Source organism: Geotrypetes seraphini, chromosome 1 (assembly GCF_902459505.1).
Source record: "Geotrypetes seraphini chromosome 1, aGeoSer1.1, whole genome shotgun sequence".
In the NCBI taxonomy this organism is placed as follows: domain Eukaryota; kingdom Metazoa; phylum Chordata; class Amphibia; order Gymnophiona; family Dermophiidae; genus Geotrypetes; species Geotrypetes seraphini.
In genome coordinates, this window is record NC_047084.1 from 212,750,650 (window position 1) to 212,773,422 (window position 22,773).

The 22,773-nt window shown below is 42.7% G+C and overlaps 1 protein-coding gene across 5 annotated transcripts in view; it reads right to left on the reverse strand.

Annotated features, from left to right (window-relative positions):
* Positions 1–22,773, reverse strand: part of FIP1L1 (factor interacting with PAPOLA and CPSF1) — a 342,276-nt gene that overhangs the window by 260,354 nt on the left and 59,149 nt on the right. For all 5 annotated transcript variants that reach the window (XM_033945458.1, XM_033945476.1, XM_033945465.1 and 2 more), the window contains exon 5: positions 20,779–20,843. In XM_033945458.1, the coding sequence (XP_033801349.1) occupies positions 20,779–20,843 (65 nt within the window). The remainder of the gene's footprint in view (positions 1–20,778; positions 20,844–22,773) is intronic.

The following is a 22,773-nucleotide window of genomic DNA, read 5'->3' on the forward strand; positions in this document are numbered from 1 at the left end:
CCAGCTCCCCTCTTATCCCATGCCAATTTTACCTTTAGGAACTTTAGCCATGCCAGGAGAAGAATCTTTAGAGGTCTGCACCGAGGCCTTCCTTTTACCAAGTCTCCCCTTGATGTAACTTCTAGTTTCACAAAACCGAAAGCTACATCAAGGAGAGACTCAGCAGAAGGAAGGCCCCGGGCAGGCCTCTGAAGATTCTTCATGATGATGGTGGTGCTCTGCTGCTATTTGCAAACAATTTTAGCCCACCTGGATGTGTCGGGGCCTGAGCTGGGGTGTGGGGCTCCGGTGCAGGAGGCACTTGAGAGCAGCTGTGACAGATTTTGCCCTCTGATCCTTGTGGCTCTGGGGCTGGAAAGAGCAGCAGAGGCAGGCTGGGCTGGTGGGATCGGTGGCAGGGCCCAATTCAGGTGGCTTTAGTTCCTCAGTGGAGCGGCAAAACAGCTGATTGCTGGCTGCCAGGGAGAGAGAGCAGTCGGTGGCAAATGCACGGCCAGGCTGGCAGCAGGGCCAAAGAGTGCACGTGAGCACACTGAAGAAACAAGGTGGGCTGGGAAGAGCAGGTAGGGCTCCCAGAGCACTACCAACAGAAGTGGAAATGTGACTGGATCCCAGCTGCGTGATAGCTGGGATCCGAAAGGCTGTCGGAGCTGAGGCTGGGGTCCAGCTGGAGGGGACTCCTGGAAGGCACACACAGGAGTGCACTAAAGCACCTGGTTGGTCAGCTGGCTCACGGGGGGTGGTGGAGGGGAGGGGTGAGGAGGGATGCTAGATTTGGTCTGTGGGTTTGGAGGAAGGGAGAGAGGTGCTGGACCCATGTGGAAGGGAGCAGAAGGGAAGGCAGGAATATTGGAACCACAGCTCAGAACTAGATGGAAGGGAGAGAGATGTTGGACTCATGGGAGGGGGGTTGAAAGGAAGGGAGAGAGACGCTGGGTCCTCGGGGAGTGTTGAGGGAAGTGAAAGAGGTAGTACACTGCAGGGGGGTCTGGAGGGAAATGAGAGAGGTGTGCAAGTCCATGGAAGAAGCGCTAAGGGAAGGGAAAGAGAGATACTGAACCAAGGGGATGAAGGAAGAGGGGTGAAATATTGAACACAGCGGAGGGAAGGAGGAAAGAAAGAGAGAAAGAGAGACATATCGGTGTAAGGGAGTAAGAGAGGGGAGATGCTGGACACAGGAAGATATATGAAAATAGAGGAGATGGTGGGCATGGATGGGAGCATAGGTAAGGTAACACAAAGGGGACGCTGCATGGGGGTGGTATACTGGCACAGTCAGTGGGGAAATGCCAGACATGGAAGGATACATGGACACAAAGGGAAGATGGCTAGACAGGGGGGAGAATAGGAATGAAGAAGAGATGTTGGACTTAGGGGGGCATAGATACGAAGAAGAGTGATACTTGACACAGGGGGTATATGTATAGGGACATAAAATGGCGATGATGCTGAAGACAGGGAGATGGGCACAGGGAAAATACTAGAAAGGGAAGTATAGAAGACAGAGAAGGGAGATGCTGAACATGGGAAAAAACATACACAGAGATGGATGGTGAGCAAGGGGAAAGAAGAAATGTCAAATGGTCAGGAGACCCTGGTCAGTGAGTTAGGAGAAGACAGATGGAAACCAAAACCAGAGCTTGAGACCAATGTGATTTGAAGAATAAAATGACCAGACAACAAAAGATATAAAAAATAATTTTCTATTTTGTGATTAGAATATAACTGAAATGTATATGTTGTCAGAGCTGGTGTTAGACATAACTGGGGACCACAAAATCCACTACTAGGCAGTGCTTCTTTAACATCCAGCAAGCTTAGGGCTCTCTCTGGCCCTATTTGCACTCACCTAACACTATTCCTGCCATGTATGATTGAGGTATTCTGTTAACATGATTTTTCTATGTAGCATTCTGTATTAATTTAGCTTGTTGAGTATTCTTGAAAGTGGAGGGAATATTTGTGAGGGAAGAAAGGAGTTTTGTTGATCTTTGTTCTGTATTATTTGTGATTTATAAAATAACTGTACAGAATATTCTTTCCTTTTATACTTTAATATATTATTTCAATATAAAATCATAACTATTCAAGGCTTGTGCAGCGGAGATCAGACAAGAATTTGCAGGGATGGGATGGAGACAGAGCTTGCAGAGGCGGGGACAAAGTTTGTCCCTGTGTCATTCTCTACTGTGAACCATGTTCTAGGGTCTGACTGGAGTCAAACCTGGTTAACTGACTAGAGAAAACTGTTGCAACCTCAAACCGTATCTTGGGCCCTATAAGTCACAGGCCTATTTCAAGATTTTACTTTTTACTAAAAGACTATTTTTCCTTTCCCTGAGCTGTGATGTTAACAGGCTCAGGTTTCTGAATTACTAAAAAGGGTATTTTTTTGTACTTTCCATTATGTCTGGCTGTGTGTGCATAGCTCAGAAATCCACTCAGTCAATTTGCAGGGCCTTTTTACTAAAGCTCAGTGCATGTTAAATGCTAAGAAGTCCATAGGCATAAAATGGCCTTCCTAGCATTTAGCAAGTTTCAAGTTTATTAGGTTTTTATATACCGCCTATCAAGATTATCTAAACGGTTTTTACAATCAGGTACTCAAGCATTTGCCCTATCTGTCCCGGTGGGCTCACAATCTATCTAACGTACCTGGGGCTACGGAGGACTAAGTGACTTGCCCAGGGTCACAAGGAGCAGCGCGGGGTTTGAACCCACAACCCCAGGGTGCTGAGGCTGTAGCTCCAACCACTGCGCCACACGCTCCTCCTGCTAATTCTGTAAAGAGTGCACTAAGCTTTAGTAAAAGGGCCTCTATGTTTGGAAGACACTCAAACAACATTAGGGTTTCTTTGGCATAAAACTCTAGCATGCCATCTTCCATATATGTAACTGAACAAGTTTGTTTTTCTTTACTTCCTTAGTTAAACATATTACAGATAGAACAAATAGAAGTGCATATTCTTTTGTCAATTGTCTTCTTAAAACAGGTTTAATGGAGTTACATAGGAGAAAAATATGAAAAATAGAATAAGAGCATTTAATATAAGACAAGGCAGGGCAGATCTGTATGTATCTTTAAGGTATCAATATACATAAAAGTCTTTTTCAGAGATGGGGACATGGTAGAACAAGAGAACATGGTAGAACAAGAGAACATGGTTGAGATTCTAGGGTGGTAGACTTAGGAGTAACATGAGGAAGAAGCTTTTCACGAAGAGGGTAGTAGATTCCTGCAATGCCTTCCCAGGGGAGGTAGTGGAAATAAAAACGGTGATGGAATTTAAAAAATGCATGGGATATGTCTTCTAAGATCCACAGCTTTCTAAATTTATTTCCACTAAGAGTAATTCTTGAGAAATTATGGGTAGGTCTGGCTCTTTATTTTTTTTTTAATTCCTAAATGTTAATCCTATGTTTGTTTGTGATTACACTGTATTTTTTCTTCTGATTGGAATTTGAAAATTGTCAAATCATAAAATCAATAAAATATACAATTATAAAAAATAAAACAAATGCATGGGATAACCACAAAGGATCCTTATATAGTAAAAGGATGGAATAAAAAAGGTGCTTGGAAGGCAATTCAAGTAACAAGAGTACTGGCAGACTTCTACAGTCTGTTCCCCAAATATGGCAAAACAGGGCACACTTTTACAGTCTCTGTCTTGATTATGGATTGGCAGAAGTAGGGTTTGACACCAACTCCAGCATTAGAGAAGGATCAGTGGAAGGCAAATTTCTACAGTTGGTGACTAAAAGATAGCAAAGCAGATCAAGAAAAACTGTGCTGTTTCTATTACATTCACTTAAAGGTTGATGGTGAGTAAAAAGAGATTATGTATTTACCCTGATAAGTTATTTTCCAGTAGATAGGTGAGACATGCTAGACCCTAGGAGTTATTTACCCTAGACCTTACTCATGTGAGTAAGGTAAATAACCCTAGACCCTAGGGTTATTTACCTTACTCACATGAGCTGCAGAAGAAATCCATTCCAGGTTTTTCACTCTACCTCCAAAGTACATCACAGGCTAGTTTAGCGCCCTCTAGCAGTCAATAACCATGCATAGAGAGATACACCCATCTGTGAAGTAGAGGCACCTGTAACGACAGGCTAAACTATTGTTCTGCTCAAACAACAAAACAGTACCGTTAACAGCCAACAGAGGCATCAAAGGAGTTCAGAACTACTCCCACAACAGATTATACATATGAACCAACTATTCTTAACCACAAAGGGTTGACCAGTCTCCAAGAAATAGATTAGATAAGCAGAAGGAGACTGAAATCTGAAATCAGAACCTGAAACAGGCACAGCAAGGATAAGGCAGGGGGTCTAGAATATCTCACCTATCTACTAGAAAAGAGCTTACCAGGGTAAGTACATAATCTCTTTTTCCAGTGCAATAGGTGAGACATTCTAGACCATAGAGGCGTACAAAAGTAGTCTCCCAAGAAAGCTAAGGTGGGCTTGCTGTGCCAGCCCTTAAGACCAAGGACCCAAAGGCAGAGTCCTGTTTGGCAGCAACATCCACTCTGTAGAACTTGGCAAACGTGTGAAGAGAAGACCATGTTGCTGCCCTGCAAATCTCCTCAGGAGAAACGGATCTAGCTTCGGCCCAGAAATAGGAAACTGTTGCCCCGAAGAATGTAAGTGGATGAAATGGCTTTATAGATCCACCTGGAGATCATAGCCTTAGAAGCAGGAGAAGCTCACATAATACAATGAGTCAGCACAAACAGGTAGACAGAACTCGTTAGTGACCTCCAAATAACGCAGGCGCACCCTGTGTATGCCCAACTTCTGTAACAGACAATCCTGATATTTGGAACCCGTTGACTGAACATCAGAAATCTTCAAATCTTCAAATGATTAGGTCAGGAATGGCCCTGAGCTCCAAGGAAGACTAAGCAGACTGGCTAACAGGTACCCCAAAGGGATTGGCCTGTCAGCTACAGACCAAAGTCTGTGAATTCACAAGCAGGCAGAGCTTCAAATCCATTTCAAATGCAAAAATATCTGAGAAGGGACGGAACTATGTCAAATCCACACAGCTGCAGTCATGTGTGCAGAAGAGAAGACTGCTAGAGGGAGCTAGCCTGTGATGTACTCTGGAGGTAGAGTGAAAAACCTGGAATGGATTTCTTCTGTAGCTCATGCGAGTAAGGGGAAATAGCCCTATGGTCTAGAACAGGGGTGTCAAATGTCGGACTTTGAGGGCCGCAATCCAGTCGGGTTTTCAGGATTTCCCCAAATATCTATTTGCATGCACTGCTTTTCATTGTATGCTAAAAGATCTCATGCATATTCATTGGAGAAATCCTGAAAACCTGACTGGATTGTGGCCCTCAAGGATCGACACCCCTGGTCTAGAATGTCTCACCTATTGCACTGGAAAATGTCAGTTTGCAACACTGTTGGATTGCTGGTGATGGTGATAACTGTATTATGTAGGATATAAGGGGAGGCATAATCCTGTATGTATGTGACACTCCTTACCTTGGACCTAAAAAGATACTAATATGTATATATAAAAAGATGTAACTGAAATGACAGAAATGCTTCAGAGATTTGGACATCATGCAGATTACATGTTTTTGTGTTACCAGTGAAGCAGATAAAATACAAGGTTTAACGTCTGGAACACAAGATGCTGAAGTCATAATATAACTTATAAATAACAGATCTCTGAAAATAGGCTTGGGGTCACAGTGACCTAAGAACCAACATATTTTACACTGTTCCCTTGGGAAGCAAAACTTAGCTGTTTACCTTGAGAACCCCAGTATGTCTTGTGATTAAATAGCATATGATGATTTAATCAAAGTCATTGTTGTTGCTAGGGAAGTTACTGGTAAGGTATTATTGACCAGAAACCATGTGACTTGAATAGAACTAATAGAACATTGCTGGAGAATGCAATTTGTAATTGGATCCTAATGAAGCAATTGTAATCTAATTGGAAGATGTACCAACAACATATGTTTGATAATGAATTAATTGATGATGTCATAATCACAATAAAATGGCCAATCACTTGTATTTGGGTGAGATTTTTGGTTGTCATCCTACCAGTTTAGTAGGATGCCAAAATGCTCCCAATGTTTTAAATACTCTTTTGTGTGTGATAGCTTTTTTCCTTGGCCTCCTCAGGAAATAAAGATATGTAGTTATTTAGATCAAACAGTTTGGTGTCTGTCTTGGATCTATCTCTAAGGACATCAATGAATTTATATTCAGGCCATGGTCTGTAGGTTTTTCTATGATAAGGAATTGCAGGAATTATTAAGAGAGGCTGCAGGATATATTATGAGAAGCTATAGTTTGTTTAAGGATATATTAAGAAAAGCCACGGTTAGTGTGGCTCTGACCAATCGGTGTAATGTTAGAGTCATGACAGAACTCTTGTGCCCATCTCTTGATGGCATAACTTGATTAATAGAGTAAGGTTTCCTGGTATGATTTCCTTGGGAAACTGTTACAAGCAAATGCAAAGCAAAAGATGGGAACACTAGAAACGAGAGGAAGACAGAGGTATATGTACACTGAGCTCAGTGTAATGCAGTTCTAATGCAAATTAGTGCATTAGGGAATGCTAATGGACACGTCCAGGATTAAAAGTACCATATATACTAGAATATAAGTTGATCCGAATATAAGTCGAGACCCCTATTTTCCCCCCAAAAGGAGGAAAAATGGTTGACTCAAATATAAGTTGGGTGGCTTAATATTCAAGTGCATTGCCCTGCCAGGATCTGCACCCAGCACCCTCTACCTCCCCTATCAGGCTCTGCACCCAGCCCCCTTCCCTCCATCTCCTGTCAGGCTCTGCACCCAGCCCCCTTCCCTCCATCCCCTGTCAGGCTCTGCACTCAGCTCCCTCCCTGCCAGGCTCTGTATTCATTCTCCTTCCCTCCCTCTCCTGTCAGTCTCTGCACCCATCCCCCTTCCCTCCCTCCCCTGTCTCTGCACCCACCCCCCTTCCATCCCTCCCAGGCTCTGCACTATGCCCCCCTCCTTGCTCATGGTACCTCCTCTGCCGATCTCTGGTGGTCCAAAGGTGCAGTGGGCAGGAGTAAGATTTCAGCGCTCCTGCCCCGCTGCTAACCAGGTTGGTCGGTTGCTGTCATGGCCACTGTGAGTTCTGGTTTCTTCAGCTGCGGAGCGGAACTGAGCAGGAGCATGCTTTGGCGCTGAGCGGCTTCCTGAATGGCTCCTGCAAATTCTTGACCAGCAGGGATCGGCAGAGCAGGTATGAGAGACAGGGCAGGGAGAGAGGCACGGTGCAGAGTCTGGCGGCAGCCTGCGATAAGTCTGGGAGGGGGCGCTGGCCCAAATATAAACTGTGAATGGGCCAATTTTTGGCCAAAAAAATCCCAGTTTATATTCAAGTATATACGGTACTCATCTTAAATTGTTACATCCTTTTTTATCATTACTGAATTAAAAAAACAAACAAACCAAAGTTCCAAGCAGATTTCTGCCTTCCCTGACCTCAATCAAAGCTGACAGAGCAGGCAGGCTCTTTCCTTTCCTTTTTGCTTTGAGACAGAATGGAAACTATTTAAGTTTATGAATCAATGATTGGTTCTGTAAGACTGTGTATAAGATATTTTTAGTTCTAAACAGTGTATTTTTTTAATCTGTTAGAGAGGAACAGAGATGCTGTATGTGTTAGTGCTTGAGAATTCTGGGAAATATAGTACCAGATTTCTTTAATAGGAAATTACTTGAAGATGTATCCTTTTTCTCTCGTTATTTAAGTCTCAGTAATTAGGTAACCTGCAATTGTAGTCAAGCTGGATGCTGTCTTTTTGATTTAATGTGTTAGGTAGAAATGGAAAATAACTTCTATGTTATTTTTACTTCCTCTTTCCTTTCTGATGCAATTAGTATTAACTAACCTAAATGAAATGACTGGTAGGGGAAGATAAAATAGCATTATCTCACTGAGGTTTTTTGGGGGAAAATGTTAATTTTTTCAGTGTTTAACCTCTGTGTTATATGATACATTCAGATTTTTTTTTTCCAGAACTTGGTTATATCCAGGCCAAAAAGGTTTTTAGTAAATTTGAATGATTATGTATTAAGAACAGAGTTTTCCTATGAGCTGGAGGTCTCTTCTTTTTTGTAAAGTACCTCAGAGTTTTTAATATTTTTATGGATATCTGCATCTGAGCCATTATAAAGCAGGATTTGAGTTTCCCTTTTTTTTTCTAAGCAATGAACTACCACCAAATTGGGTTAGTTCTGCTAATTTGCTCCCATGAAAGTCACTGCAAAGATAGCAGGGATATTTAGTTTTCTAAGAGCCACATAAATACTTTGGTTTCTGAAAATGTAACTTATCTACCCACTACATCAGAAGAAGAAGGCTTCGACTTCGTGCGCAACTGGACGGCGTTCTGGGGAAAAAGCAAGTACTACAGAAAGGACGGACTACACCTCAACAAGGAAGGAGCAAGAGTTTTGGCAGGCAACATGAAGAAGGCAATCGAGAAGGCTTTAAACTGAAAGATAGGGGAAAGCCGACAGTCGACCACCGGTCGATGGTACGGATAGCAGGATGCCCCGACGAAGAAGCCAAGGACAACTACACCTACACAAGAGAAGACGACCTCACAGCCAATAAGGGAGAAAAAGCAGGAAGGGACAACTCAGACATAGGAGGGGACGACCACACAGCAAAAAAGGGTGATAACACAGGAGCAGTAAAGGATACCAAAATTGAAGCTACAGGGACGGCCAAGAGTAGAAGGTCCAAAAAGGTAACACGAAGAGAACTTAGATGTATGTATACAAATGCTAGAAGTCTGGGTAACAAAATGGGGGAACTAGAGACAATAGCAAGACGTGACATATTGGATATCATTGGCATAACAGAAACATGGTGGAATGAAGAAAACAAATGGGACACAGTACTACAGGGATACAAACTGTATAGAAGAGATCGAATAGGGCAGAAAGGTGGAGGTATTGCTCTATATGTTAAGGAGGGGATAGATTCTGTTGAAATGGTTTAAAACAGAAAGGAAAGAGAAGCTGGAGTCACTCTGGATCAAAATTCCTGGTCAATATGGCGCAGATACGAAAATTGGCCTTTACTATCGTCCACCAGGACAGGCGGAGGAAACTGACGCAGAAATGATGGAGGAAATCAAACAAGAATGCAAGACAGGCAATGTAATTATATTGGGAGACTTCAATTTCCCAGGGATAGACTGGAAACTAGCAACCTCCAACTGCGGCAAGGAAGCCAAGTTCCTGGAGGTGCTAGGGGATTGCTTCCTGGAACAAATGGTAAAAGAGCCGACAAGAGGCAACGCCACCTTGGACTTGGTCCTAAATGGCCTCACGGGACCGATAACAGAAGTGGAAGTCATAGTTCCACTGGGAACGAGTGATCATAATGTAATCAACTTTAAACTACACATCAGGAAAGGGAAACATGCCAAAACCTTAACCACCACCTTGAACTTTAAAAAGGGTAAATACGATAGCATGAGAGCCATGGTAGAAAAACGACTCGAGAAGATGATGGACAAACTTGAAACGGTTGATCAGGCATGGACACTACTGAAAAATACTATCACAGAAGCACAAGATCTCTACATTCCGAAGATTTCCAAAGATCGGAGAACAAAGAGCAAAAGAGAACCGGCATGGCTTACCATACAGGTGAAGGAAGCCATAAAAGAAAAGAAGGACTCTTTCAAAAAATGGAAATGCATAAAGACAACCGAAGCCTGGAACAAACATAAAGATGATCAGAAGAAATGTCACAAGGCGGTGAGGAATGCAAAACAGGAATATGAGGAAAAAATAGCCCAGGAGGCCAAAAACTTCAAGCCCTTCTTTAGATACGTGAAAGGGAAAAAACCTGCAAAAGAGGCAGTGGGACCCCTGGACGACCAGGGAAGAAAAGGGTACGTCAAGGAAGATAAACAAATCGCAGACAAACTAAATTCCTTCTTTGCGTCCGTCTTTACGAAGGAGGACACCTCAACAATACCTGAAGCGGAGAAAGTGTTTGCAGGAGAAATAGAAGACAGCCTCACCACAGTTGAAGTGGACTTAGACCAGATATACTATCAGATCGACAAACTTAAAAGCGACAAATCCCCTGGACCGGATGGGATTCATCCGAGAGTCTTAAAGGAATTGAAGGTTGAAATCGGAGAGTTATTGCAAAAACTTGCAAACCTGACAATCAGAACTGGACAGATACCGGACGACTGGAGGATAGCGAACGTCACCCCAATTTTCAAAAAAGGATCGAGAGGGGAACCGGGCAACTATAGACCTGTGAGTCTTACGTCTGTCCCTGGCAAGATGGTTGAAGCACTGATCAAGGATAGCATAGTCCGGCACTTGGACGCATATGACTTAATGAAACCCAGTCAACATGGATTCAGGAAAGGGAAATCATGTTTGACTAATTTACTCCAATTTTTTGAGACCGTGAACGAGCAAATCGATAGTGGGAAGCCGGTGGACATAATATATTTGGACTTCCAGAAAGCGTTTGACAAAGTTCCACACGAAAGACTGCTCAGGAAACTACATAGCCATGGCATAGAGGGGGATATACAAAGATGGATAGGCAAATGGCTGGAAAACCGAAAGCAGAGAGTGGGCATAAATGGGAAGTTCTCCGACTGGGAGAAAGTGACTAGTGGTGTGCCCCAGGGCTCGGTACTTGGGCCGATCCTTTTTAATATTTATATCAATGACCTAGAGGAAGGAACATCCAGTGAGATCATCAAGTTTGCAGACGATACAAAACTATGCCGGGCAATCAGATCGCAGGATGATAGCGAGAAACTCCAGAGCGACTTGTGTCAGTTAGAAACATGGGCGGAGAAATGGCAGATGAAATTCAATGTGGAGAAATGCAAGGTAATGCATTTAGGCAATAAAAATAAGGAATACGAGTATACAATGTCAGGTGCAACTCTGGGGAAGAGTGAACAAGAAAAGGACCTGGGTGTGCTGATAGACAGAACCCTGAAGCCGTCGGCACAATGCGCGGCAGCGGCAAAGAAGGCAAATAGAATGTTGGGCATGATAAAGAAAGGAATCTCGAGTAGATCGGAGAAAGTTATAATGCCGCTTTATAGGGCAATGGTCAGACCACACTTGGAATACTGCGTCCAACATTGGTCTCCCTACCTAAAGAAGGATATAAAACTGCTGGAGAGGGTGCAGAGACGAGCAACAAAACTGGTGAAGGGTATGGAGAAACTGGAATACGAGGACAGACTTATAACACTAGGATTGTTCTCCCTTGAGAAAAGGAGACTGCGTGGGGATATGATCGAGACCTTCAAAATACTGAAAGGAATCGACAAAATAGAGCAGAGAAGATTATTTACATTGTCCAATTTGACACGGACTAGAGGACATGTAATGAAGCTAAGGGGGGACAGGTTCAGGACTAATGTCAGGAAGTTCTGCTTCACTCAGAGAGTGGTTGACACCTGGAATGCTCTCCCAGAGGAGATTATTGCTGAATCTACCGTCCTAGGCTTCAAGAGCAAACTAGATGCATATCTCCTTAAGAGAGGCATATAAGGATATGGTGGAATATAAATTACGCCAGGTGTACACCTGGCAGGGCCTCCGCGTGTGCGGATCGCCGGACTTGATGGACCGAAGGTCTGATCCGGAGAAGGCAGTTCTTATGTTCTTATGTTCTTATGCTTCAGTTTCCTGGACTCTGGTCTCACATATGCCAAATTACGGGTTAAAATGTAATGCCACCTGTATTTTTGAATACCATAACATGTATAGTTTGCTTTTAAAGCTGTTTGGAATAGATGAGTTAAGATGGAACATACCTATTTTGTTGATATGCAACACTTAGGGCTCCTTTTACGAAGCCGCATTAGCAGTTTAACGTAAGTAATAGCGCACGCTAATTTGCCGGCTGCGCTAGCCACTACCGCCTCATCTTGAGCAAGAGGTAGTTTTTCGGCTAGCGCAGGGGTTAGAGCGCGATAAAAAGGTGTATGCGATAAAGCCGCTAACGCGGCTTCGTAAAAGGAGCCCTTAATTTCCACACTGCTAACCCAAAATATGCTGCCAGTTTTTTTTTTTTTTTTTTTTATCGAGTGTTGTCTGTGCTAGCCTATTTTAATCAACAGGCTCTAATCTGTTTTTCTTCAATAACGGAGAGATTTTGTTTTAAAATTATTCTAACAAAAGACTCCTGAAAGCCTTCTCAACACATCACATTGACACCCTTATTTCTTTGTTTATTCTCTCCCTTTGCCATTATGACATTCCCACTTTCTAATTAGTGAGTTCTGTTTAAATCATCTTAGACATTGAAGTGGTATTTGCAAAAGAGCAGATGATTGTTAAATATTCAACTCCCTAGGTAATATGTAATTAGATCTTGTGTCCTCAGTGGAGGAAAGTCTTATGACTTGTTTTCACTCTTATCCCTTTGGTCTAGGATTGCCCATTGCCCCGGGTACGTTAGATAGATTGTGAACCCACTAGGACAGACAGGGAAAATGATTGAGTACCTGAATAAATTAATATAATCGCATATAACTTATATGATTCCAGGATAAGACTTTAGAATAAGCTTGTTTTCTTTCTTTGCATTTATTTTCAGTGCTGTACATACTCTGTCAATGATGCTAGTTAATGTATTTACTATTGAAACAAGCTGAATGACTTAGTTACAAAAATACTTTTCTTATTAACATTTAAGGACAGTTTCATATAGAAGCCTGTAATGTTAAACAGAACTGTTGTTTGTTATATGCAATTCTAATTTTAAATCTGCTTGAATAAATTTTTAGAAGAGGTTGTATTTTTGGACTAGGTGATTATGATAGAATGTTGCAGAATTTAATATGTTATAATCTTCCCTCACATTCTTTTCCCCTGACTGCAGCAGTGGGAAAGGAATTGCGGATTTTATCCTTTCTCTTAAATAATCTTAATGTATGGTAAATTGCACAAAAGTTATGTTTTTCAACGTTGCAGTTCTATCAATGCCATGGTATAAACATCAGTTTACCATTTCTTTTGTTTATATTGCTATTATAATGTGGAATAATTTACCTGTTCAATTAAGGACTGAAGATAATTATTGGAGATCCTGTTAAAGGGTAAGAACCCTTTTGTATATGAATTGTATTATAAGACATGTATCTTCCCACAGACTGTGTATTATAAAAGGGAAGCAGATTTCTGAAACTGTGTAAGAGTCAATCAAGAAATAGCACAATATTTAAATATTTGAATCATTGACCAGATGATTTTCCATTTCTCTTCCTAGAGGTCAAATTCATATTTCATTAATGAAGTTATGCCCATATGGTGAGATGCATATTTCTATTTAGAAAGCTACAATGTCAGAGACTATAAGTGTCTTAGTCAAGGCTATTTGTATAACAATTATGAATCTGCTTCATATTTTATATAATTTGCTACTTGAACTTTATAACAACTAGGAATGCAACCATTCATTGTTAATTTTGCTTTTCTATAGCTATTGAAAATTCAATACAGCAGACCCTCAGTATTCGTGGGGGTTAGGGGCAGAGCCAGCCCGTGAATACTGAAATATCACAGATAACTTTCAGGGCCGGCTCTGACCCACCCCTGCCTCCCTCCTGTATCCTGGACCTTCCTCAGACCTTACCTGATGGTCTAGCGGTGATGCAGGGCAGGATCGATCGTCCTACGCTCCTGCCCCATGCAGAGCTGTCATCAAAATGACTGCTATGAGTTCCTGTTGTAGTCTCGAGACTACAATGGGAATTCACAGCAGCCATTTTGATGACGGTTCTGCACGGGGCAGGAGCGTAGGACAATCGATCCTGCCGCACATCGCCGCTAGACCACCAGGTAAGGTCTGGGGAAGGTCCAGGATGCAGCGTTTCTTTAAAAAAAACAAAAAAACCCAACAACTACGAATAACCAAATCTGCAGATTCGGAGGGGTACTGTAATATATAGTGAAAAATGGAAAAAAATTTGAATTGTATAATGGAAATGAAATTCCCCATCCTAGAAAGAATGTTGCAGGTTGTGAGTGCATAAAGCTTAACAAACAGTATAAGCAGTCATGATTTTTAATTTTCACTTTGATATTTTTGACATATGCAGTAGGCCTGGCAAGCTAAAACACCGATGAGCGAGTGGAGAATGGGTTAATCCTCAAAGGAAATGTTATGAAACTATTCATAGAAATTGTGTACCAAGATATTTGCCAGCTAGACGAGGCTTGCAGGCCTCATTCTCCTTGAACTGTCCTATTCCTTCATGTGCTTGTTTTTGTTTCTTTTGCTTAATTTCCAACATAGTACTTGATATTCTCACTGTGTTGGGCACCAAGTGTGATCCCCTGTGTGTGTGGGATGATCAGAGAAGGAAGGACCCCAGAAAATATATACACTAAGAAAGATTTATGAAAGCACAGTTTTTACTTCTCTGTGAAATGTTAGAATAGAAATTTTTTGTAGAGTTCCATTCAGCACAGTTACTTACCGTAACAGGTGTTATCCAGGGACAACAGGCAGATATTCTTACTGATGGGTGATGGCAACGACGGAGCTCCAGTATGGACACTTCAAGAATCAAAAAGCTCTTGACACCCGCACCGTCCATGCGCGAGTGCCTTCCTGCCCGATGTAGGCGCGCGGTCCCTCAGTTAAGATAAGCCAGCTAAGAAGCCAACCCAGGGAGGTGGGTGGGTTGTGAGAATATCTGCCTGCTGTCCTTGGATAACACCTGTTACGGTAAGTAACTGTGCTTTATCCCAGGACAAGCAGGCAGCATATTCTCACTGATGGGTGACCTCCAAGCTAACAGAGATGGGAAAGTGGGAGAGTTGGCCAAAGAAATACAATTGGAAAACATGATGGCCGAAGTGCCCATCCCATCTGGAGAAAAAACCAGGCAATAGTGAGAAGTGAAGGAATGAACTGAGGACCAGGTAGCAGCTGTAAGAATTCCTCAGTAATGTAACTATAAGGTAAAAAAACAAAAACTGCCAGAACTCGAACTTAAGGACTGGGACACGATATCCCTGTGCCAGGCCAGTCTGAGTAAAGAAGAATGAGAGGGAGGCAATCAGGCAAATGAAAATCGTTCTCATGAATATAAGATATCCAAACTGAGTTGAATCAAAAGAAAAGGTTGGAATAAAATCACTGTGGCTCCGACCAGCAACAAGGAGGACAAAAAAAAAACCACGCTTATAGACAAAACATATAAAGCCAGGATCCTCGTAGGGAAAAACGATGTGCAGGAAACAACACAGACAGAAGAACTGGCTGAGCAAAATGAAAATAGTAGAAGGTACTGTGGACATGAACACAGAATCACCTTGGCTTGATGAAAGACTGATAAGGATGAAGCTGCTAGCAGGGCATGAACACTCACCGTTCCCCCTGGAAGAAGTGAGAGACATAAGGAAAAACCATTTTCCAGGTAATAAACTCAAGTGGATATGGCGCCACTGATACAAATGGTAGCATCAATAACCAGGAAAGTCCAGACGACAGAACAAGGAATGAGGTGTGATTACACACATGAAAAAACCCCTGTCATGAGCCTGGGAACCAGAGAAGAAATCAGAAAGAGGTTGCCTCTCGACAGATCAACGGAAAAAAAGCAATAGCATTAAAAAGAAGTCTGAGAGCTATAGACTCGAGACTAGAATCAAACAAAGAAAAAATACCACTGGTTAGGAAGGTGAAAACAGGCAGAGAAAAAGACACCAGGAAAAATAACGAAACCACTTTTTATATCAACAAGGGTAAGTGACTGTTGTCCTGGCAGAAATCAACAAACGGACTGAAAAAGATGTAAATGAAACAGATGCAGTCCCAAAGAAAAAAACAATGAAGATTGGAAGAAATCAAAAAGTCCTAAGTCAGAGTGAACTGAGCAGGAAAATGAGAAGAAGAAAGGGCTCCCAAAATTTGAGTGGACGAAGAAGGGAGAACCCATGTTGACTGGGTCACCATGCATCATGGTGATAACAGCTCTTGTGAGCTTGATGAAAAAATCCAACAGGAGAAGAAGCGAAGGGAATGCATATAAAAATATGCGCGCCCAATCCAGGAGAAAAAGAACAAAGAAAAATCCTAGAGTAAAAGGACTAAAGAATCCTGCTGAAATTGGCTGCTAGAAAATTCAGCTTCCCATGAATAGCAGCAAGAGCAGATGGCAAATCACCTCCAAGGTCACAAAAACAGAGCCTCCTGACATAACAGGAGAGAGCCCTAGACACCTTGCTCAATTACATGCAGTGTAAAACCCCTGAATTGACTGTGCAAGGAAGGAGGACTTGAGGACAGAGTAGATGATAAAAATCATGAGGTCCTAAAAATATCATTTGAAAAATTTGGAAAAAATGGGAAAAATGCGATGCCTGGCAGTCGAAAGACCCTGAGGCTGTAGAATGCCCATATGAACTCCCCAGGCAGAAAATAGATGTAGCAAGCAGGTAACAAATAGAAAAGGGAACCTCTATAGAGACTAGTAGAGAGCAAAGATATACAAGCCTTGAGAAACAAGCCCTCGCCTGGTACCACTGGAAAACAAAAGACCACTGAGAAGTACAAGAATGTAGTCCGACCCATGGCATAACAGAAACAGGAGAATGCCTGTTGTTCAAAAGAAACAACATGTGTAAGATTGAAAATAATCTGAAAAAAGAAACACTCTCAGAAGAGTGGAGTCAAGAAGTACCCCAAAGAAACACAGACATGAATACGGGAACAGAAAATGAGAAGCTAAAGAAAATGAGATTAGTGAGAAAAACGTCTGAACCATCTCTCAGGGAAAAAACAACCGGGTAAAAAAACGGATGTTTAAAAAATGGAAAAACAAGAAGGTGCTTTAATCGAATAGTTGTGGCCAGCACAATCAGACACCCCCTGAATAATCTGGGAGGAAAAAAACCAAAACTGGTAAGGAGAACGATTGAAAAACACAGCTCAAAAGCTGTATGAATTGGAGCCTGTAGTGGTTGCCCGGAAAATCATGAAGCAGAGCCATGAGGTCTGAAATCCAGAAAAAACACAGTCATCCAGTGGTCTTGACAATTAAGAGAAAGACCTGTAATCGAAGAGAACTCTTCAAGGAGAATTAGCAAGGAAAAACAGGAAGGACTGCCTAAGACCCCACGCAGACTCTCAAAAGAAAATAGAGTCTGAGAGCAGGAGGAAAAGATGAATGAATAAAGCCTCCAGATGAAGAAAACTTGGAGAGCCTAGGCTCGTAGGAGTACAGGAAGACTGAGAAGATAGCCACTGTGATAGTGAAAACTGCTATACAGATGCGGCCAGAGAAAACTCACCAGGTCCATAATGTAGAGGAAACATGTCCCCAAAACAGATATATTCAATAACTTGACCTGTTGAGTAATGATAAAGACAGACACTCAGATGGAGACCAGATCAGTAAAAAACAGATCTGCCAAAAACAGGTACTCAAATGGAAAAGTGGCTACATGGAATGTGTACACCAATGAATGCCAAGGAAAACCATTCAGACAGTAGGGGAATCTAGTAAGCCGGATTGGCTAACCGGACTCCAGCCTTGTCCACTCTGCCCAGAAAGACAGAGGACGACACACTAGTCATGAGGAGGAACTCTATCAGGAAGGAAACAAAGACACATGGGAACTACTTCATAGGATGTGCCAAAAAGTCCCCACAGAAGGGAAGCAAACACCTCTGGAGGAGATAAGGTCAAGGAAGGAAAAGAAATTCCGCAGGGAAAGAAATGACTGTACAAAGTCAACTCCCAAAGGAATGCATTTACAGAAAAATCCCTAATGGTGCAATTATGAAGGCTTTGTGAACTCCACTCAAGGGAAAAAAGCAAATGTGATAAAGAAACACCTACCACTTCAGAGAGAGATGGGGCGTAGTTCTAAAAGACACCCTCTCTCAATCAGTCAAAGCCAAGACTATCAAGGAGTCAAAGTCGAAGGTCGAATACAGCTTGATGACTGCAAAGCCTTCTCATACCAGAACAATACTGACATCGGTAACTGCAACAACAACTGGTGTCACAGGATAGAAGTCGTCAAAAGCAGAGAAGACTCAAGTAAAAAAGTCCCTGGAATCAAAAAACTCAACCGGGCAGCACTAGAAGAGACGATGTCAACAGGGCTGATAACCCAAACAACTGGAATCATAGTTGAACATGTCGATGTTGACAAGAAAGTACGACATTGACCTGGATGTCGACATGGACTGCAACATCGATCAGACATGACGACAGTAATAGGACGTCGAGAGAGAAGTTGACATCGAACAGGGAGGTCGACACCAATTAGAAACGTCGACATCACCGACAGGAACAGTGAAAACATACCAATGCCAACCGAAATCGTGGCATGAAAGAAAACACTGTTAAAAATAAAGAGCCAGTACCAATGGATACAACGCTGGTACCAAGATGCAACACTCCCTAGATGAAAAAAGCTGGTATCAAGGCACACAGCACCACGGGAGCAGACAGGAAAAGACACCGGCACCGTTGGTCCATGACCGGTACCGATGGTGTTATTCCCAAGCAGAGAGAAACGGACACCGGCACCATTGGTCCATGACCGGTACCGATGGTGTTATTCCCAAGCAGAGAGAAACGGACACCCGCACCATTGGTTCATGGCCGGTACCAATAGTCGTGCCCCAGCAAAGATAAAAAGAAGCTGGTACCATTGGGCCATGACCAGTACCAATGGCGTGAAGCCCCAGCAAAGAGAAAAAGACACCGGTACTGTTGGTCCATGACCAATACCAATGGTGTCATTCCAGAGTAGAAAGAAAAAGCACCGGCACCCAGGGGCCATGACCGGTACCACTGATGTCGTTCCGGAGCAGAAAGAAAAGAACACCGGCACCCTTGGTCCATGACTGGTACTATAGGTGTGGCTCCAGAATAGAAGAAAAGAAAAGAACACCGGTACCCTTGGTCCATGACTGGTACCATAGGTGTAGTTCCAGAATAGAAGAAAGAAAGGGACACCGGTACTCTTGGCTCAAGATCGATACCATCGGTGTCACTTCACGCTTCAAATATGAACATGCACATATCAAGACAGTCATCAACATCGAAGCGGAGCCAGAGATAGGACTAAAAAGGTCGGCAGAATTAGACTCACTGCTACAATGACCTGAAGTCTAAAGGAGAAAACCAATTTACCAAAGAAGAAGCATCACAGGCGGTGCGGACCAGAGAAGCGGTGCCGTAAGTACGCTGGGTACCGGAACACTGGCGTCGCCTGGTGCCGGATTCCTGGCAGCGTCGATGGGAAACTGCTTCTGGAGAATACATGTGAAAATGCGCTGAAGAGGAAAAAAGCAAGGGAAGAAAAAAACAGTAAGGCTGAGGTCCCGAAATTACTAAAATAACAGAAGGATGTCGGTGAAGACAAGCTCCACAACAAAACTACCGCGTGGAGGAAAAATGGGCAGAAAAAACCAGCTTGGGACAAGAGCCATGCAGAGGGGAGAAAACAAAATGACGATCCATAAGGCCCCACTAGGCAAAATCGACGGTAAAGAAAAAAATAAAGTATAATTAATTTTTTTGTTTTAATAGAATAAACCTATCAACAACAGAAAAGAAGAAACTGACAAAAAGTCAGTAAAACCCCGAGAGTGGGAAGGCAGCGAAATAAAAAATTTTCAACAGCCGTTGAAACACGACTTCTTAGCTCCGCGGAAACTAAGAAACATCGTGCGGGAAGGCACTTGCGCATGCGCAGTGCGGGCGTCAAGAGCGTTTTCAACTTCTTGAAGTATCTGTATCGGGGCTCCATCGGTGCCGACACCTATCAGTGAGAATATGCTGCCTGCTTGTCCTGGGATAACTATTTTCTAATAAGAAAAGTACATCCTTGATTGTGTTTAAGAAATGTTAGAATTGTTGTTTATGAAATACACTGCTTGGGCATTTTCAGGAATCTTGAGGCTAAGGAGAATAAAGGTTATTAGTTATTAAGCAGTGTGGAAGGAGACAAAGAAGTAAGATGTGCTTTTAGGAATAGAGGCCTTTAGAAATTTTCATATACAGAGAACTAAGAAAGGACACAGCCTTTAGATACAGAGTACTGAATATCACATCTAAGTTTTCCTGAGGGAGGGGCCTTAGACGTCTGAACCAATCAGAGCCTTTGGCCCCTCCCCATGCATCACATGATGCACCAGGGAGGGGAAGGCTCGTCATTTACGACTGGTGGGCCTGAAGCAAGAGCCTCAGAGCAGGCTTCCTGCTTCCAACTTTTTTAAAAGGTACAAAGAAGGTTCGGGGAGGGAGGTATCCAGTGGCAGGAGAAAGTGGGCATTCCTCCTGCCATTTTTGGGAGGATTCAGAGGGTGGGACGGTGGCTCAGGGGCGAGGGTGTTCTGTGTGGCAAGAGAGTGTGAGCATCCCTCCTGCCACTTTTTTGGGATTCGGGGGGAGGGGTAGACAGTGGCTTGGGGGTGCCTGGCATGGCTGATTGAGCAGGTACCAGGAGTGCCTGCACAGTTCTCATCCTACCAGCCAATAATGTGCTACCCAACTATAAGGAACAGGATTGTGCTGTGGCTCATCTGTGTATTGCAGTATAATTTATATTGTTTTTCATTATCTCGTAAGTAAAGAAATAGCCGAGAAATAATATATTTGTGCTATCTGATAAGAACAGCTATACTGGGTCAGACCAATGGTCCATCTAGCCCAGCATCCTATTTCCACAGTGGCCAATCCATATTTCAGACAATTCAGCAGATAATCTTACCAGAAGCTCCATAGATTCTCCCCCCTGTTTTGATGTTCAAATTTACTGGTGCTGTTCCATAGCTCCTAGAATTTAATAGAAACAGAATTCAACAGAGAATTACACTCTAACAGAGGGCTTAGGATGAAGATGCCACTGCAGTGGCTTAAGTGAAGTTACTTACCTGTAGTAGGTGTTCTCTAAGGACAGCAGGACAAGTATTCCCATATATGGGTGCTGTCATCTATGAAGCCCGGGTGTGGATACTGCCCAGCATACTGATGCTTTGACTTTGTGAGCTGTGACATGACCCTCCAGAGTCAGTCCAGTGTGAAAGAAATGTGTGTGGTCTGCTAGCCAGCTGGATAAAGTATGTTGTGTGTTTACTGATGACTGTCTCCATCCTGTTTGGGTCAAAAGAAACAAAAATCTGGATGGACTGTCTATGGATTTTAGTCTGCTCCAGATAGGCTGAAGCTCGCTTTAAAGTCCAAGGTGTGCCAGTGCTCTTTCATCAGAATGGGCATATGTTTCTAGAATTCTGGAAAAAAGTTGGAACAAGTGACTGGTTGAGATAGAACCCCGACTCTACCTTAGAAAGGAATTTAGGATGTGGGCGGAGAACTACTTTGCTATGGTGAAACTTTGTGTTAGGTGGATCAGCTACTAGGGCTTGAAGCTCACAGACTCTGCAAGCTGAAGTGACTTGCCACCAAAAATAAGATCTACCAGGTCAGATACTTCAGATGATAGGGATCAAGTGGCTCAAAAGAAACATTCATTAGCTGGTTGAGGATGATGTTGAGGTCTTACGATTCAGTGAGAAAGGTGCTTTGTCAACAGCAAACCTCTCATGAAGTGAACTGCAAGCTGTACAGAAATGGACTTATTTGCTACACAGTGATGTGGAGCATTAATTGCAAATCTTATAGAGTTGGTTTTCAGACCAGACTTTAAACTGAATAGATGAAGTATGGACCCTTAAGTGATGAACTGGATTAAAAACTGATTAAGTGGAAGGAGACAAAGGGTGGTAGTAAATGGAGTTTGCTTGGAGGAAAAGGATGTTAGTGGAGTGGCACAGGGATTTGTCCTTGGCCCATCTGTGTGAGTGATATTGCAGAAGGACTGTCAGGCAAAGTTTGTCTTTTTGCAGATGATACCAAGCTCTGTAATAGGGAGACACTCCAGAAGGTATGCATAACATGAGGCAGGATCTGGCGAAGCTTGAAGAATGGTTTGGTAATTGGCAACTAAGATTTAATGCTACAAATTGTAGGATCATGCACTTGGGCTGCAAAAATCCAGGAGAACGGTATAGTATAGGAGGCAAAGAACTTCTGTACATGGAAGAAGAGTGGAACTTGGGGGTGACTGTGTCTGATGATCAGGGTGGCAAACAGGTAGACAAGGTCAAAGCCAGGAAGATGCATGGTGCATAAGGAGAGGAATGGCCAGTAGGAAAAGAGAGGTGATAATGTTGTTGTATGAGTCTGTGGAATACTGTGTGCAATTTTGGAGACTGTACCTTCAAAAAGATATAAATAGGATGGAATGGGTCCATAGGGCTGCTACAAAACTGGTTAGTGGTCTCTGTCATAAATCATATGGGGACAGACTTAGAAAATTTAACATGTATGGGAAAAAGGGATATGATACAGCCATTTAAATATCTCCATGCCATTAATGTGCAGGAGGTATTTTTCAAATGAAGGAAAACTCCAGAAGGAGAGGGCATAGGATGAAGTTAAGAGCTGATAAGCTCAAGAGTAATGTAAGAAAATACTTCTTTACAGAAAGGGTAGTAGATGCGAGGAATAATCTCGATAGAGCATGGGCCATGGGGAAAATATATATAAGAGCTCGTTCTCCAGCCACAGTTGGACTAACACGTCCAATCCTTTACTTCCGAGTTCGTATCTGTGGCTTTAAAAGTCTAATGTCTTGCCATTACCACCGAAGCCATCAGATCCATCTGTGGAGGCCTACCACCACCACACTATGGTGTCAAATGCC